The sequence below is a fragment of the Miscanthus floridulus genome, chromosome 16 (assembly GCF_019320115.1).
Source record: "Miscanthus floridulus cultivar M001 chromosome 16, ASM1932011v1, whole genome shotgun sequence".
Lineage (NCBI taxonomy): Eukaryota > Viridiplantae > Streptophyta > Magnoliopsida > Poales > Poaceae > Miscanthus > Miscanthus floridulus.
In genome coordinates this window covers 64,373,050-64,392,050 of record NC_089595.1, presented here as the reverse complement: position 1 = coordinate 64,392,050, position 19,001 = coordinate 64,373,050, and the positions used below count along the sequence as shown (strand labels likewise).

Genomic DNA, 19,001 nt, shown 5'->3' with positions numbered 1-19,001 from the left:
TCATAGCTTCATAGTATGGCTCATCAACTTAATTCCTCGGTAATTACTACAACTTTGAATATCCCCTTTATTCTTGTAGATTGGTACCAATATACTTCTCCACTCGTAGGCATCTTGTTCGATCGAAAAATATGGTTGAACAACTTGATTAGCCATACTATAGCTATGTCCCCGAGGCATCTCCACACCTCGATTGAGATATCATCCGGCCCTACTGCCTTACCTCCTTTCATCCTTTTCAACGCCTCTCTGACATCAGATTCTTAGATTCTCCGCATAAAGCGCCTATTGGTATCATCAAAAGAGTCATCCAACTGAATGTTGGTTGCTCCACTTCCTTTGGTTACTCCACACACCTCTGAGGCCACCTTCTGAATGTTGGTTGCCATCTTCTCCCACATGTTGTTTATGTCCTCTTCTTCCTTCCAAGAGCCCTCTTTGATAACCCTTTCCCTGAATACCTCTGACAGTCTCCCCTTTTAGTTTTCACCACTTTGTTCTTTCAATCTTAGCTTGTTTATCCCTATAGACACGCACATGAAAATGAAAGTCTGCCACTAAAAGCTTATGTTGAGAAACAACACACTCTCCTGGTATCACCTTGCAACCTAAGCATGCTCATTTGTCCTTTCTTCTTGCGAGGACAAAGTCAATCTGGCTAGAGTGTTGTCCGCTACTGAAGGTCACTAGATGAGATTCTCTCTTTCTAAAGAAAGTGTTGGCTATCATCAGGTCAAAAGCTACCGTGAAGTCCAGAACTTCCTCCCTCTCTTGATTCCTACTACCATACCCAAAACCTCCATGAACTGCCTCGAAACCTGCGCTTGTAGTACCTACATGCCCATTAGGATCTCCTATAAAAAGCTTCTCACTACTAGGTACAACTCTAATCAGGCCATCTAAGTCTTTCCAGAACTGTCTCTTAGCACTCTCGTCGAGGCCTACTTTGGAGGCATACGCACTAATTACGTTCAAGACCATACCACCAACGACAAGCTTGACTAAGATAATCCTATCTCCTTGCCTTCTCACTCCCACCACACCATTCTTGAGGCTCTTATCCATCAAAACTCCTACTCCATTTCTATTCGCGACTGTCCCTGTGTACCTAAGCTTGAAACATGTATTGTCCACCTCCTTCGCCTTCTAACCCTTCCATTTAGTCTCTTGAATGCATAATATATTTACACGCCTCCTAGCCGTAGTATCAACTAATTCTCTTAACTTACCTAGTTAGCGACCCTATATTCCAACTACCTAAACAGATCCTAGTTGGTTCGACTAGCTTCCTTACCCTTCGCACCCGTCGACTCAGATGTGAAGACCCTTGCTCGTTTTTCACTACACCCGGGCGCCGATGTAGCGCGCCACTAAGGAAGCGACGACCCGATCCTTGCTCACTTGACGCCATGCCCAGATCGCGACACGGTGCGTCACCAAGGGGGTGCCGACCCGGTCCTTGCCCATTTAACACCATACCCGGGTTCCGATATGGCGCGTCGCTAAGAGGATTACGCCCCAACGGTTTTCTTTCGGGTTTCATCTCCATTAAAATGGTTAGATTTAACGTTGGCTCGCCACGCCTATCACAACCCTCCTCCTTAACCAGGGCTTGTGACCTGCTATGTTGAGACAACATAGGCGGAGTTTACTGTTGGAACACCAAAACAAAGAAATGATGCTGGAGATGATGATGATGATGATGATGATGAACCTCCTCTTAATGACGACGACGACGAGTTAGATGACCTTGAGCAAGGGGAGGATGAACCTAACACACAACATCTTGTACTTGCACAATTTGACAAAGTAGGTGCACTTTGTTTAAGTTAATATTTGCTATCCATGCTTAGGTTTTCCCTCTAGTTTCAGCCCACTGTCTTACATCCTCTTCAATGATAATGAGGGAATTCTTTGTAAGCTATTAAAAAAGATCGCAATTTTCTGTGAGCCACTGAAAAAGTTCAGCGGACTTCAGCGCCACTGTTTCAACTTTTTTTTTTGCCCTCCATGCCACTGCCGTCAGATTGGGCTCTAATGGCTGTCAAACTGCAGGTATGAAAAGTCGAAAATACCCTTAGGTCTAAATATGCCATTAATTTTTTTTAGTATCTTAACGACTTCAAATGGAAAAACTCAAAACTAAAAAGTTGTAGATCTCGTAGAGATCTATAATTTTTATATAAAATTATCTTCATTTAATATCGCAAAAAGATATGATTTTTCTAAGATATATTAATCATATCCAATCATATCTTTTTTTGTGGGATTAAATGAAGATAATTTTTATATGAAAATTATAGATCTCGACGAGATCTACAACTTTCTAGTTTTGAGTTTTTGAGTTTGAAGTCGTTAAGATGCTCAAAAAAATTAATGACATATTTAGACCTAAGGGTATTTTTGACTTTTCACACCTACAGTTTGACACCGTTAGAGCCCAATCTAACGGCAGTGGCATGGAGGGAAAAAAAATTGAAACAGTGACGCTGAAGTCCGCCGAACTTTTTCAGCAGCTCACAAGGAATTGCAATCTGACGACAGTGTTGAGTGGTGCACCATAGGACTATGCCAGCTATGTGGTCATTTCTTACAGATATAGCAGGCTAGCGTGACATGTATTTTTATATTTAACGCTTCAAATTTATTTTTTCCTTGAAAAGTAGACCCTCCCTTCTCTCTCCTATGCTCGTCAGTTTCGCGTGCACATGGCACCTACATCGGTGATGATGTGGGCAAAGCTTTAGGCGTTGCCCACCCCATCAGGTGAGGAGGCGCCACCATGGGCAGTAAGGATGCAACTCCAGGAGCCACGTGACCTTCTGCAGCAGCAGAGAAGGGAGGAGGGGCAAGAAAGAGAGGAAGGAGAAGGGAGACTGGGAGAGTTTGTTTTATAGGAAAAAATAAATGTGAGGGGTTAAAAGTAAAAATATATACATATCACGTTGGCATGCTACATCAGCGAGGAATGTCCATGTGGTTGGCATGAACCTGCGGTGCATCGCTTAACAGGTTAGGGACCTAAAAATACATTTCCGAAGTTCATAGACCTATGTGACACATCCTTAGAGCTCTTGGTGCACTTAACTCTTCTAGAAAACCAAGTTGCTCCTCTATACATCAGTTCGGTTGTACCAGCATTTGGGTCTGTAGCACATGATCATTCTTCATCCACAGACAAATGGGTTCGTATAGCCAAATTTTGTACAGCTTTAAGCGTTCCTATTCCAAGAGTACATCAAGGCATTGGACAAAAATCACGTGGAGGATAATTTGGCTCTCCTTGTTTTAGTCATCATCCACATACACTGTTTCTTGCTTGAAGAGGCCACCAAACACTGGCCTCACTTCTGGTTTGGGATCCGGCTGCTTCAATTGTGGCTTCACTTTCTGCTCTGCTGGCTTCACAATGGCAATCCGCGGTGCCAGCTTCTTTGCTTTTTCCTGGCCTCGCACAGTGGCTATCTGTGCCTTTGGTTCCTTCTCTAGCGAGGTTCGAGGAGTCGTCACTTCAGCCAGCTGTGTGCTGAACTTCTCCCAAAAGAAATCCGTACTGATCACTTTGGGTATACTCAAGAGGTTCTGTAGAGAGGCTTGGGCATCGTTAACCAGGCTAGCAGCAGCAGCTGCATCTTCTAAGGGTGCCTTCTTCATGTCGGCTTCAAATTTACTGGCAGCTGCTTCAGCTTCGTTAGCTCGTTTTGAGGCCAAGGTTTCCTCTTTGGCTTGTGCTTTCGCAGCAGCATCTTGGTACTCCGTTCTTCTATTGTCTTCAGGGATAGCTCTGTAGAGAGAACGTACATGTGTTGTACAAAACTGAGTAAGTAATGAATCGTAAGATGATGTTGAAGTTTCACGTAATCATGAATTTCAAACACCTAAGAACAGATAATTGTCAACTGGTCAATCAAATAAACAATTCATGAATACAACACTGCAATTATGAAAGTGCAAAGCTAACAATTATTAAACACTTAACGAGAATAATTCAAATTTTGTGCCACAATAAGGAAAGGTAACAAGTAAATACAAAAGAACATTCGTGAAGGTTGAATTCTTTATAAGATTAGAGATTGTATCTTAACTTTAGACGTTCCCATAAAACCAATACCCTTATTATATCCACTATGAAGTATGAACCAAACAAATAAGAATTAAACCATTAGCTCTAATATTTTCTTAACCAAATTTATGCTCTTAGGGCCAGTTTGTTTTAGCATGCAGATTCTGAATTGTAGGTATTTATAATCGAAAAGCCGAGATAAACAAGCCCCAGCTGCGAACGGATGCCTAGCCGAGTTGGTTAGGTGGCTTTAGTAGCATTCCTCAAGTCGACTCGAGTAAAGGCTAGGATTGAGGTTAAAAAAAATCTCCTCGTTTATACCACATCAAAGCATAGGTGTAAGGACCCGGCCCAGGTTCTCACATGGGCAACGGTGCCACTGTGTATGGGTGGGATAGAGGATTCGGGGTTTTTCTCAACCTATCATGAGAAGGTTACTTTCTATCTTATAAGAAGAATGCCTGGGGCTATCTTACCCCGTGGATCGAGGTTTTTTTAATAGGCCCCACCTTCTAATCAGATTATAACAATCCACAGGCCAGATTGTTACAATATAACAATCCACTTTTCCACACCTTGCAGATTGCGAATTGTTTCAATCAAGAAACTAATTCTCCTTCCATGATCCCAGTTCCTATCAAATCAAGTTGTTGTTCTTCCTCTGCATGGTACTCATTTTTTCTGTGTTAACAATCACAGCTGCTATGACGTCCTTACATCTGTTTTTAATACCACATACCAAGGTGTTTCAACAACGATTTCTTTTCATAATTAAAATGCATGGTAAGGTCTTTATATAATCCAAGACACAAAAAACAGTCTATCCATGTCAGTTTCCTGATCTGTTGAAGGGGATGAAGGGCAGAATAGAAGGGGCACTTAAAGGGAGGAGGGGAAGGAGCGACGGCCCTAGGGCTGGCAGCACCTAGGATGAGACAAGGGGCGGTGGCAGAAGGGCTGCTGCCAGAGGCTTGCTGCAGGGCCAATGGGCGCCGCAGGTTAGAGAGCTTTAGGTTTTATCCCGTACTTTTAACTTCCTCCAACCAAAAGTCTAAGTCATACAGCCCATGGAACCGTGACGAAGGAGGGCTCAAGGATCGCCATTCTTCATTTATTCACCACCGCTCCCTTAAGGAGCCGGCGTCCATTTGGTTTCTCGGGATCCTAAACACAGGCCAACGCTAACACAGTTACCATGCCTGGTATCGCGCGCTCACCTCCTATTCCCAACCTCTGCATCCATTTTTGCCAGCCGCGCTGCTTGTTAAATTTCCCGCGACCCCTCATGCTCGGGTTTAATGTTCCATGAGTCTGTGGCCACACCGAAAATTGGCGGAGGTAAGACTAAAAATTAGCCATGATCTCGTCCTGCCTGCCACTTCTCAATTCATAGGACCAAAAATAAAAGTTTCAGTGCCATGGCCTATATAACTCGCCATGGAGAACTATGTCCACGAAATACCAGTGAACTGTTCCCCCTCTCTCTATCATTGATTCATGCTGGAGTAGAAAACCAATGCCCGGATTAGAGATCGACTTAAACCAAGAGCCACCCAAATCAGGTCAAAACCATTCAATAGATTGGGATGGCATTGTAGAGTGGGATGGCCCATGCCCATGAACTAGACTATTACATGGTTTGGGATGATGAAATTCACTGTTCTCATTTACTCATTCTTCTGTTTTGCTATGTCTTCATTCTGTTTATGATCTCATTTCTCTGTTTTTTGTTTGATGTCTTAGGTGATGAAGATCAAGGAGCCCATGGAGTGAAATGATGCTGGTGCAGATGGCGTTCATGTTTCTTATGATGCAGCAGCAGATGGCATTGGCCATGTGTTTGTCATATTTATCGCAAGAGTCCATATCCCAATTCAAACCTCACACAAGCTCCACCTCCACTGTGCCCCCCCCCCCACCCCCGGTATCCATTGCAATGGCAGGGTGGCGCTACGGGGCTGGGTTGTGGCGTGGTGGCACGGGCACGATGGGTGAAAGCATAAGTCTTGTGCCTATCTACTTAGGACTTTTATCTAGAGTAGTTGGTGACTGTGTCAGCCCTTATCTTATCGTGCTTTAGCATCTACTTTAGTATCTCTAAAATATGCTCTAATCCTTTCTTAAGGACCAAAGCAAGCTACCCTATATGTATCCCCAACATGCCATAGTTATGGCAAGGCTAATGAAATCTGAATCTAGCCCAAAACCTGTGATTTATCTCCAACAAATGGTATCAGAGCCTAGTTATCTTTTCTGTGTTCTTCCCATCTCAATCCAACGCCATGGCCAGCCACTTCCTGCTTGCCACTCTTCCATCTGCAGGGCGACGCGCGGACGCAGCGCGACGCGGACGCTCAGACCCAGCACCAGGTGGACGCTCGGGCAGCGGCCTACGCCGCAGCGGACCGGCGTGACGAGGAGGCGGTGGTCCGGGACATAGGTGGCCGCTCGGGTGGAGTGACTGGCGGCCGTCGAGTTGGCTGCAGCGCGGGTCACCTAGGTGACCGCGGAAGCGGCTACTAGCGGCTCAAGCAGCGACAGCGGAAGCTGCTGCCTTGCGCACTAGAGCCGACGACCAAGAGCTGCACGGTGTGGGTGATCAGTGTGGATGCGCGCGTAGGGTGCGGGTAGGGCAGACGCGCGAGACTGGGCTACAGCGACCGAGCGGGACCAGGCGCGGCGAGAGCAGCAGCGACCCACGGGTCCAACGAGAGCTCGCGGCTTAGGCGGAGAAGGAGCGCATCGCACGGGAGTGGGCGCCCTAGGACTTCTACGGATGGGACCGGGACGGACGTGGCTTCAACGCACGTGACGACCACGACGCCGGTAGACTGTTGCCCCGACGAACGCGACCTGGATGACTGGGACTTTTGACGGACAGGATGCTGGCGCGCGGGGCCCTCATAGGCGGTGTGCCTCCCCTTCCGGGACCAGTGCCGTGGTCGTCGTGGCCGGCCCAGCTCCCCTCCTGTCGTGTAGACCGTCGTCAAGGACACCGGCGCCGACGGTGGGTGCCCCATGCTCACCAAGACCAACTACGCCGAGTGGTCCATGGTGATGAAGGTGAAGCTACAGGCGCGACGCATGTGGGACACGGTACGGTACTGGCGACGCCGACTTCGACGAGGATCGGCAGGGCACTGGAGGCGCTTCTTGCTACTGTTCCACCGAAGATGCACTCCTCCCTCCTGAACAAGAAGACTGTCAAGGACGCCTGGGACGTCATCACTGCAGCATGTATCGACAGCGACCGCGCTCGTAGATCCACGCTACAGAAGCTGCGTCAGAAGTGGAAGAACCTGGCTTTCAAGCCGGGTGAGGACATCGATGACTTTGCTCTTCGCCTCAACGCCCTGATGCAGCAGTTGGCGCGGTACGGCGACGACGACATCGATGAGGGGAGAGCTGTCCAGAAGCTCCTCCGCGTCGTCCCCAAGAAGTACTCGTAGGTCGCCATCGCGATCGAGATATCGTTGGACTTCTCTAAGCTATCCAACGTGTCGCCTCAAGGCCGTCGACAACCATGAGTAGTTATCTCCCTCAGAGCCAGTCACCATCGGTGGCAAGCTTCTCTTCACCGAGGAGCAGTGGCTCGCCCGCCAGCGGGAACGGAAGAAGGGGGAGGCTTCGGGTTCGACAAGCAGCCGCAAGCGCTGTCCGCGCAAGAGGGACAAGGCTCCGACGACGAGCGCAAGGCTATCCGCGATGACACCTGCAAGAACTACGGTAGGACCAGCCACTAGGCCACTGCCGGCAGGCAAAGCGCGGTGGTCAGGCACATGTTGCTCAAGTGCAGGAGGGTGATGAGCTGGCTCTATTCTTCGCACACGGGAGCATCGAGACGCACTCCTCTCCCGTGGGGGTCGCCGCCAGTGCTCCTCCAACTCAACGAGCCATGGGCCCATGTCTTCCTCGCCAACAGGTCTGGCGACGATCAGATTAACGGGTGGTACCTCGACACCGGCGCCACCCACCACATGACCGGGCGGCGGGAGTTCTTCTCCGAGCTCGACACCAGCGTTCGAGTCTCTGTCAAGTTCGGGGACGCCTCTGCCATGGAGATCAAGGGCGTCGGCTCCATCATCTTCACCGCCAAGATCGACGAGCATCGGCTGCTCACCGGTGTCTACTACATCCCCGCGCTGAGGAACTCCATCATCAGCTTGGGATGGCTAGGATGAGAACGGCTCGCGCATGGAGATCGAGCACGGGGTCATGCACATCTGGGATCGCCTTCTCGCCAAGGTGACAGAGGCACCAAGCGCCTCTACATCTGCCATATGCAGGTAACGTAGCCCATGTGTCTTGCAGCCCGCCGCGATGACGACGCCTGACGGTGGCACGAGCGCTTTGGGCACATCAACTTCGAGGCCCTGAAGCAGCTCAGCAACAAGGAGATGGTGCAGGGCATGCCACTGAGTCAAGCACGTGGAGCAGTTCTACGACACTTGCATCCTTCATCGAGCAGCGGTGGCTTCCCTTCCCTTGCCAGGCGAGCTTCTGTGCCAAGGAGAAGATGGAGCTTGTGCACGGCGACCTCTGTGGCCCTATGACCCCGGACACACCTAGAGGCCAGCGCTTCTTCTGCTACATGTGGGCAGTCCTGCTCAACACCAAGGTGGCAGCTGCGGACGCCATCAAGCACCATCAAGTTGATGCGGAGAAGGAGTACGGCCACAAGCTTCGGGTGCTACGCACCGACAACGGCGACGAGTTCACGGCTGCTAAGTTCACGGTGTACTGCGCCGGCGAGGGGATCCAGCGCCACTTCTCCGCACCGTACACCCCGTAGCAGAACGGCGTCGTTGAGCGCCGCAACCAGACGGTGGTGACCACTTACTCGCGCACTCAAGCAGAGAGGGACGCCGGCAATCTACTGGGGGAGGCGGTGATGACAGTCATCCGTCTCCTCAACAGCTCACCCACCAAGGCCCTTGACGACAAGACGCCATACAAGGCCTGGCATGGGCACAAACCGATGGTCAGCCACCTCCACGTCTTTGGCTACCTCGCGTTCACCAAGGAGCTCAACCACGTTGGCAAGCTCGACGGCCGGAGCATGCCGGGGATCTTCATCGGCTACGTGGAGGGCGTCAAGGCCTACCGCATCCTCGACCCTGTGACACAACGCGTCCGTATCTCCCATGACGTCATGTTCGACTGAAGGGCGAGGCTGGACCTGGGACAAGGCGGTGAACGATGGCTCGACTTCGACCCTCGGAGACTTCGTGGTCGACTACGTCCACTTCGAGGGAGCGGGGGAGCTAGCAGCTCATCTTCATCGAGCTCGTCCACCTCAGCACCCGGCTCGCCACTCAGCTTCAACGAGTCCTCCACCGCCTACGCCACCAGCGAGTCCACCACCTGCACCACCGGCTACGCCCCGCTCTCCTACACTGGCTCCCCACTCTCTTGCACCAGCGCTCACACCTCCGAGATCGGCACCAGCAGCTTCGGTCCATGACGAGCAACGCACGGTGGAGTTTGCCACTCCAGCTGTCCAACTGACGAGGACCGCGTCGATGCCTACCATGACGACGAGCCTCTACGCTACCGCACCGTTGGACAACATCTTCAGTGATCAGCCCGTCCCTAGACTGGCGATGCAGGACTTCGAGGTAGAGCTACACCTGGTGCACGAGGACGGCGAGCCCCGCTCCTTCGCTGAGGCGGAGGGAGACGAGGCATGGCACGCCGCGATGCAGCAAGAGATGGACGCGGTCGAGCGAAACCGGACTTGGGAGCTGGCGGATCTTCCTACCAACCACCGCGCCATCACCCTTAAGTGGTTCTACAAGCTCAAGAAGAATGAGGCCGGGGCGGTGATCAAGCACAAGGCGCGTTTGGTGGCGCACGGGTTCGTTCAGCGGGAGGGAGTCGACTTCCACGACGCCTTCGCGCTCGTTGTGCGGATAGAGTCTATTTGTCTCCTTGCGCTAGTGGCCCAGGATGGTTGGCGTGTGCACCACATGGACGTCAAGTCCGCCTTCCTCAATGGTGACCTGAAGGATGAGGTCTATGTCCACCGGGCATTAGGATTCATCATCCTCGGCAAGGAGAACAAGGTTCTCCGCCTGCGCAAGGCCCTCTACGGCTTGCGGCAGGCGCCACGAGCTTGGAACGCCAAGCTGGACTCGACCCTCAAGCAAATGGGTTCCAGCAGAGCCCTCACGAGGCTGTTGTCTACCAGCGGGGCAAGGGAGGCAATGCCCTATTGGTAGGCGTCTACGTCGACGACTTGGTGATCACCGGTACCAACGAAGAAGAGGTAGGCATTCAAGGCTGAGATAAAGGCCACCTTTCATATGAGCGATCTGGGGCTGCTCTCCTTCTACCTGGGATCGAGGTCCACTAGGACAACTCCGGCATCTCCCTTCGCTAGACCACCTACGCCAAGCGCATCGTCAAGTTGGGTGGGCTCATCGGTTGCAACCCAGCTCACACTCCCATGGAGGAGAGGCTGAAGCTGAATCGCGATAGCACGACAAAGGAGGTCGACGCCATGTGGTACACATTGTGGGCAGCCTTCGCTACCTCGTCCACACGCGGCCGGACCTAGCGTTCACCATTGGCTACGTCAGTCGGTTCATGCAGTGACCGACGATGGAGCACAAGCAGGCTGTCAAGAGGATCATCCACTACGTCGCGGGCACCTTCGACTATGGCTTGCACTACCCGACGTGTCGCGGTGCGGAGCACTTCATCGGGGACAGTGACCTCGCCGGCGACATCGACACAAGCAAGGGCACCAGCGGCACGCTTTTCTTCCTTGGCAAGTGTCTGATCAGCAGGCAGTCGGTCAAGCAGCAAGTGGTGGCTCTGTCCAATAGCGAGGCGGAGTACATAGCTGCCACTACCGCTTCGACTCAGGCTCTCCGGTTGGCTCGACTGCTGGGCAATCTCCTAGGCAGAGACGTAGAAGCATTGGAGCTCAGGTTGGATAGCAAATTTACTTTGGCCTTGGTGAAGAACCCCGTCTTCCATGAGCGCAGCAAGCATATCCGCATTAAGTATCACTTCATCAGGAGCTACTTGGATGAGGTGAGCATCAAGGTCGGCTACATCAACGCCCAGGACCAGCTTGCCAACCTTCTCACCATGTCCCTTCGGGGTCAAGTTCCACAAGCTTCGCGCCAGGATTGGGATGGCTCAAATTCCCCATAAGGTGCCACACAAGACTTACGGGGAGAATGGACTTGTGCCTATCTACTTAGGATTTTTATCTATAGTAGCTGGTGGCTATGTCAGCCCTTATCTTATCTTATCTGATCTGATCTTGCTTTAGCATCTACTTTAGCATCTCTAGAATATGTTGTAATCCTTTCTTAAGGACCAAGCAAGCTACCCTATATGTATCTCCAACCTGCCATAGTTGTGACAAGGCTAATGAAATCTGAAATCTAGCCCCAAACCTGTGATTTGTCTCCAACAATGGGGCTGTGCTTTTGGCGCAATGGCATGGCGGCGCTGCAGTGCGGTGGTGTTGTGGAGTCGTGGCACTATGGAGCGGTGGAGTCATGCCATCGGTTAGCCAGGAAAAATAGAGCTGATGGAGTAGTATATGATATTATGATGTTAACGGAGAAGTCACGCTTGAAGGAAACTTCTAGAAAATGAGATTTTTCTTATACCACTTAGACTTTTGGACAGAGGGAGTATTTGTTAGTTCCAAACAATTACATCTTCCCTTATTTTATAGGGAGGACCAGACTTCATTTAGAAGCAAACCTGATTCTAAACCGGTTGCTAACCCTAACCTAGATGCACTCTTGGCGGTTGTCTATTGGTCAAAGGCCAATGACATCTCCCCTTGCGTTTCTAAAGGGTATATGTCCTTTTGCTGTAACCTATCATTTGCGCCTTGACGGGGTGATGTTCTCTGTGTTACCTCAGTTTATGTTAATGTCATAGTGGCTGCCTTGCAACGTCTGAGCTCTATTGGTGGCCGTGGTTGTAGACCAAGTTAGCCCCATGGTGTGGACGAACTGTTGCTTTGGTCGCGTGCCGGTTTCATCATCTCCCTGTGGAAATACAGTGGCACACCCATTGTAGCAGGTTGAAGATGACATCACAGATTTATTTAGTTGATTTGTCAACGTTGGGGAAGTCGATGATGATGTCTAGAGTAGTGTGTAGGCGAGGCATTGTCGATGATGTGGTTGCTTTCTTTGTTGTTGTGGCTTAGACGGCTCGAGGTCTCCCAAATCCCAGTATTGGTCAACATTGCTATGATCGGGGCGATGCAGACAACAGACTTGGATGATAGCTCAATAGGGTTGATCATATTGGTTTCAGAAATTTTTTTGTAGCTTAATATACTCATTGTAGATCCTCTCCTTTGATGTACCGATGCCAATGATTGGACCATTGTGCTTGGAGACACCAGGTTGGTTATGATGACCCCAATGCGGATGACACCTGATTGCTTATGATTCGTGATTGTCGGTGATTGTGGATGAAGAGGGCAGTTGGACAATGTCATGGTAACATCTAAAGCTGTTGAGGTAGTGTGTTGACATGCTGCTATTGGCGACATAAACAGAGCGATGCCAGGGCACACGGGGATGATTGCAACCATGGCGGCTTCAGTTGCCATTGACATTGAGGTTGCCTAGGGGAAGATGTTGAAGGGTGATTAGATCTGTGATTCAAGCAGTGGCAAGCCTAGTACATCTGATTGTTGAAGGGGATGGTTGTCGAATAGGGACCAATGGTTGCTATCGAGCAAGCGCACGACATGGACCGAGAATCAATCCATCCACTTGTGTTGGAGAGATGAATCGTCCAACTGGTCCTCATATCAAGGATGATATAGGAGATCCTGATATCCATCTTGAAGGTTGCATCCTAGAAGCGAAGTACATGGGGATGGTGATGTGGTGGTGGAATCAGTCATCATTCTAGTGCCTCTTGCCCAAGGCATCTTCTCTGGTTTAGCCATGGAAGGCAATCCAGAGGTCATTGTAGTTGTTGGTGTATGCGATGAGGACATGATGGTTTCACAAACAGGGGTCGCAGCCATCGTCACATTGTAGTTGTTGCCAGGGACATCATCCAACGAGGTGGCCACAGCCAGAGTCGACCGCAATCTTGTCAATTATCACATAGAATTCACATTCGGGGAGCTTTTGGATTGACAATGGGAGCCCGAGGTATTTGCAAGGAAATTCCTGGACCTTGCACTGAATTGATGATTGTACAGTTTCAATATATTGTTGATGGCACTGAATTGGCTTTTACTAAATATATGCTTAATCCCTAGTAGAAAAGGTGATTGGTGAACTGCCACTAGATCTGGCAGAGCAAACTCAAGATGCCAAGAGGAAGGCTCGAACCGGTAGACCCAAGGTAGAAATATGGATGGTGGCTAGATCCTGCAAAGGAATTTGTGCATTGCATATTCTATAAGAAGATAATACCTTTAGGAGTCAAGAGTTTTAGCAGCGCCTTGCTAGGGGTTATGCGGATGCTGAGAAATGCCCAAAAGCACTTGAGTTAATTAGGAAAGAGATGCATGTGTACTTGAAGAAGAATTCAAGGACAGTGCTTGCATTGTGCAAGTACCCGATAAAGGTGGTGAAGAAGATGCAAATAAAGAGGATGACCAAGAACAAGTTGCTGAGTAGTAAGAACCAGAATCAATGCCATGTTCCATGACAAAGATATAGCAAGCAAAGAAGTGACTTATTGACGACTAATCATATTCAACCACCTTATCGGTGCCATGGAGACTAGGGTCGATTAGACAATTTGAAAACATTGGGCCCATGACACCATAACAAAGGAATCAAGTCAAGTAACAAATCAGTGAATTAGGAAAGGTGATAGCTACTGACATGAAAGCCTCCGCTATGGGCTTTGTTGTTGCTGATGAGCTAGTTGAAACTTCAACGACCTAGAAAATAAGAAAATTATCACCAATTTAAGTGCAAATTGAGTAAGAAGCACCAAGGATATAAATAAAAAGAAAACCGAATAGGCATACTCAATTTCTATAGACACTACAGCTGCATATAATGGGTATACAAATCATAAAGCGGAAACAGAAAACAAGTTCAGTGATAAAAGAGAAGCATATTTGTCATCGTGAAGCTAGAAAAGATTTAGGAATAATAATTAGTTTGACTTTCCTCTGAAATAGCAAGTCGACTTAAGAAAGCACTATTATACATGAATAGAGCAAAAGCAGATCCTTTTAGATTGTGGTGATGTATGCTACAACAACAACAACATAGCCTCAGTCCCAAGCAAGTTGGTGTAGGCATTGTGGTGATGTATGCTAATGGAAAATAAATAAGACTACACATATAAATTGTAATATGAATATTTTTCATGTGTTTGCAATTTCGAGCATGATATTACTACCGATTTCAAATACTAAAATGGGATATCGTAATATTTTCAAACTTCAACCTGCAACACTAATGATTTAGTGAATCCTAAGGAATTAAGTTCCAGACAGAAGAAATGCATTTATCTTTTTACTTGTGTAACATATATATTTCTATCTGCTGCATGCCTTCATTTGATTGCTTCTCACTCATCAATGACATTTGACATTCGACAGGTTGACACAAGCAATTACGACTTCCAATATTGCTCCATCTGGTAAGTATTACTTTTAAACCATTATGAACATGCACAAACCCTGGATTTAAATGCTCGATGTATATAAATATTAAATATACCGTATAAAAATCACTAAGGACCGCAGCAAAGAAATTGTATATTAAATTTACCTAAATTGTGAGGACTTGCAATTTGCAAGACTACCACATTACTACAGTTAGGGACATATTGATATAGTTTCCTTACTTTGTTCTCAGCGACTGCCACATTGGAGAAGACATCAGCTACAAGGGCTGCAATCTGTGACCTTGATACCTAACGAAACACAAAAATGAACAGAGCAATGCACGTAAGCAACAATGAATACCTTTAAACAGTGAGCACTGGGAAACTCATCAATTCTATAAGCTATATACTTTGCCGGTGATGCTAGGCGATACTCCCTCCTTGGCCAGTACCAGGGCGTAGGAGTTCTCAGGGGTGTAGTCGTCGGTGAATGAAGCCTTCAGTAGTGTATACCTGACATCGGTCTCCACCACCTTGGCCAAGAACTGGCTCAGCGTCAGCGTCTGCACTCGCGAGAAGAGGTTGGAGAAGAAGGACGTGAAGCCGTCGAGCACATTGTAAGTGGACCCACCGCCACCGCCACCGAGGCCGCTGGCCCCCTCGACGTCATACACGACAACCACGTGCGCCACGCTGGCAAGGTCTGCGGCCTGCACCACCCGAAGCGCTTCGTCGGTGGTGACGCCTCCGCCTTCTGGCCCCTTCTCGGCCGGGCCAACGGTGACCACAACCTTCGCAGCGGGCCCGATGGACTTGGCTATCGCCTCGGGGTCATCGAAGTCCGCCGCTACCGCGTTTAGCCGCCGCGCTTCCGCTGGGGAGATGAGCCGGTATGCTGCCGCGAGCCGCGCAAGCTCCTGCGCTGACGCTAGGTCCGGGACGCCAGCGCGCACGGCAAACCCCTGCCGCAGCAGGGTCTGCGCGATGCGGACCCCGGCCTGCCCTGTGGCGCCGGCGACGAACACCATCTGCGGGTCCTTCCTGCCCCTGCCACCGCCCGTGAACAGAGACCCCGCCGCGGACGACGGGAACACCGGTATGAGGGAGTTGGCATCCGCCAGCTTCCCGAAGTCCGCGAAGAGGTTGGGCCTCTTCTTGGGGGCAGCATCATCCACCGCGGAGTCCTTGCCGGGCTTACCGACGCGGCAGAGGACGGTGGCGGCACGACGGCGGAGTGGGGAAGAGAGGGGACGGAAGGAGGGCGGGTTGGAGGTGAGCGCGGGAGCCATCGGGGTGCGGCGTCAGGTGGTCGAACAGGTGGGTGGCATGGGCGCCGTGGGATGAGGAAAGGTTGCCGATGGGTGGACAGGACGGCATCTTTGGATTGAGGGAAACCCGATGAAGTGGCGGAGGAGCCTATCAGAAGTGGCCAGGTGGGTCGCCCTTTATCTCCTCGTGGCAAATCGATGGGCAGTGCGCTCGCGCCGCGTCCAAATCCTGGGTCCATGCCAAACCTAGCTAGTCTGCAGTGTCCGTTCTAAAAGGAATAAAATATTTTTTTTATTTTTTTTGTCAACTTATATAATCTATATCTATCAAATTGTACATATCTTTTTATATACACTAATAAATATGCATGTGCGACTCGCACGTGTCTATCAAAAAAATATATCAAGATAGATGAGTACAAAAAATTAAATGTTTAACAAGTACTTTCTCTGTTTTAAATTATAGGTCACTTTGACTTTATTTTGTACACCAACTTTGCTACGTATCTAAATATAACATATGCCTAGGTACAAGTCAAAGCGATTTATAAGAGCAACTCCAGCAGGGGCATCCAAATCAAGGCCCCTACTTTGGATTTGGGTGCTCACCCCTATTTTTTTTGTCCAACTTTTTTCTTCTATTCCAACAGCAGCACTCATATCTGAGCCCCCAGGAATCATTCCAGTAGACATTGACAAGCGGGACCCTATCGTCATTCTCTCTTTCTTCTTCCTCTCATCTCTCTTCTATCTACCATGTGGGGAGGAGTCCGGATGGGCAGGGGCCGCACCGGGACGAGCTCCCGCAACGGAAGAGGCCATGCCGGGAAGGAGCGCCGCCGGGGAGGAGGAGCGGCCATGGAGGGCGTTGCTGGGAGCTGAGTGGAGGGGCGCGTCGTGATCTGGAGGAGCTCGCACCGAAGTAGGGGAGGAGGCCGGGAGGGTGGAGATCCGGACGAGGAGGAGGCCGGCCGATGCGTTGGGAGGAACTCCTGCTGGGGCAAGGGTGCAGCAGAGGGGAGCGCGGCCAGGCTTCTCCTCCGCGGCTAGGGCCGCTCAATGAGGAGAGGAGCCGCCGAGGCCTGAGGATGCGGCCACCGGAGGGAGGGGAGGGGCTACCGGAGGGGCGCTGCCACACTAGGATGCGTGGCCACGAAGGAAGACGGAGCGGAGGCTAAAGCAGCGCGCACACGCGAAGGGAGGGAAGGAGCAGCGCCCGCGCGGACGGGGGGTCGGAGTGTTGGGCCAGCAGGAATGAGGTCCTGGGGAAGATTTGGGTGCCCACCCCAAATTGGGGGCTTTAGTAGGGACCCTGTTGGAGCTACGTTTTTTGCCTAAGCCCCCATACTTAGCTATGGGGGCTTGGTTCCAATCAACTAGACTTAATATTGTGTTTGGGTCCGAGACAAAAACGCATAGACGCGGATGCATGCAGATGCGTTGCTTATATGCGGCTTTAGAACGCACATCTATAGTAACTTGAGTTATCACAGACTCATGTTGACCCCCGCTAACCCTTTGCCCTTGGTCGGCGAAATATTATAGGCACGTGTTTGGAACACACATATGTGAATTGACATCATAGACGCGTGTTGGTCTGGCGTCACTAGGTGGCGCTGTCTTCTATTTGAGTTTTTTACATAATGTGTGTGGGCTGAAAAAATTATATGAGTTGAATGTAATGTGGGTTGAAAAATTATATGGGCTGAATGTGATGTTGAAAGGTCCTAATATGGCTAGAGGGGGGGTGAATAGCCTATTTAAAAAATCTTCAAACCAACTAGAGCAATTTGATTAGTATGACAAATAGCAAAAAGCAAACTTGCTCTAGCTCTACAAGGTTTGCAAGCCACCTATCCAACAATTCTAGTTAATATGATCACTAGACACACAATTTACTAAGTCACTACTCACTAAGAGCTCTCACACTTGCTACACTAAAGAGCTCCACTAGATGAACTTAAGCTACAAAGCAAGCTCTCAATTCTAGCTACACTAAAGTGCTTGCTACAACTAGTTTGCGGGAATATAAATGAGTAAGTCAGGTGATTATACCGCCGTGTAGAGGAGTGAACCAATCACAAGATGAATACTAACTTAATCACCGGGAGAATACCAAAGGACAAGAGACAACCAATTTTTCTTTCGAGGTTCATGTGCTTGCTGGTACGCTAGTCTCCGTTGTGTCGACCAACACTTGGTGGTTCGGCGGCTAAGAGGTGTTGCACGAACCTCATCCACACAATTGGCACCACAAGAACCTACCCACAAGTGAGGTAACTCAATGATACGAGCAATCCACTAGAGTTGCCTTTCGGCGCTCCGCCGGGGAAGGCACAAGACCCCTCACAATCACCAGGAGATAGCCACGAACAATCACCAACTCGTGCCCATCCTCCTCCGCTACTCCAAGCCGTCTAGGTGGCGGCAACCACCAAGAGCAAAAAGCAAATCCGACAGTGAAACACAAACACCAAGTGCCTCTAGATGCAATCACTCAAGCAATGCGCTTGGATTCTCTCCCAATCTCACAAAGATAATGAATCAATGATGGAGATGAGTGGGAGGGCTTTGGCTAAGCTCACAAGGTTGCTATATCAATGCAAATGGCCAAGAGAGTGAGCTAGAGCCAGCCAAACGATATTTATAGACACCCCTAAATAATAGAGCCGTTGGCACAATTATTGGGCTGACTGCGAGATGACCGGGCGCGCAAGTCATGTGCACTAGACACGTCCAGTCATAGCCAGAACCCAATGGCTATCTCTGCACAGTAATACTATGTGATCGGACGCACTGTTAGAAATGATCGGATGCGGGAGACGCAGCGTTCGGTCGAGTCCAGAGAGCTCCTAAAGCCGCTCTAGGCCGATCGGACGTGTCCGGTCACACCGGACCGGACGCTCCTAGCGTCTGATTAATTATTGAGCTAAAAACCCATGACTTGCTCGTTCACACCGGACGCGTCCGGTTGCTTTTTGTATCGGGCTATATCATTTTGACCTAACGCTGAACAGTAACTCATCAACGTCCGGTCACTCCACTGAGCCAGAGTCCAGTCACTTTTACTTAGTCGCTCACCTTGGGTCCAAATA

At 49.7% G+C, this 19,001-nt stretch overlaps 1 protein-coding gene across 1 annotated transcript; it reads right to left on the bottom strand.

Moving 5' to 3' along the window:
- Positions 1 to 2,908: 2,908 nt before the first annotated feature.
- Positions 2,909 to 16,007, bottom strand: LOC136510058 (protein PLASTID TRANSCRIPTIONALLY ACTIVE 16, chloroplastic-like). The gene is made up of 4 exons (XM_066504632.1): positions 15,049 to 16,007; positions 14,879 to 14,947; positions 13,900 to 13,958; positions 2,909 to 3,784 (listed from the first exon to the last, which is right to left on the bottom strand). Exons 1-4 carry the CDS (start codon positions 15,925 to 15,927, stop codon positions 3,289 to 3,291), a joined length of 1,503 nt encoding a protein of 500 aa, XP_066360729.1. The 5' UTR covers positions 15,928 to 16,007; the 3' UTR covers positions 2,909 to 3,288.
- Between the last annotated feature and the right edge of the window lie 2,994 nt (positions 16,008 to 19,001).

Excerpts from the sequence above, each read along its gene's own strand:
- LOC136510058 (XM_066504632.1), bottom strand. The coding sequence starts at position 15,927 with ATGGCTCCCGCGCTCACCTCCAACCCGCCCTCCTTCCGTCCCCTCTCT. Across the intron at positions 14,948-15,048 it reads CGCCTAGCATCACCGGCAAA|GTATCAAGGTCACAGATTGC; the intron begins GTATATAGCTTA and ends GTGTTTCGTTAG. Across the intron at positions 3,785-13,899 it reads CCCATAGCGGAGGCTTTCAT|AGCTATCCCTGAAGACAATA; the intron begins GTCAGTAGCTAT and ends TTCTCTCTACAG.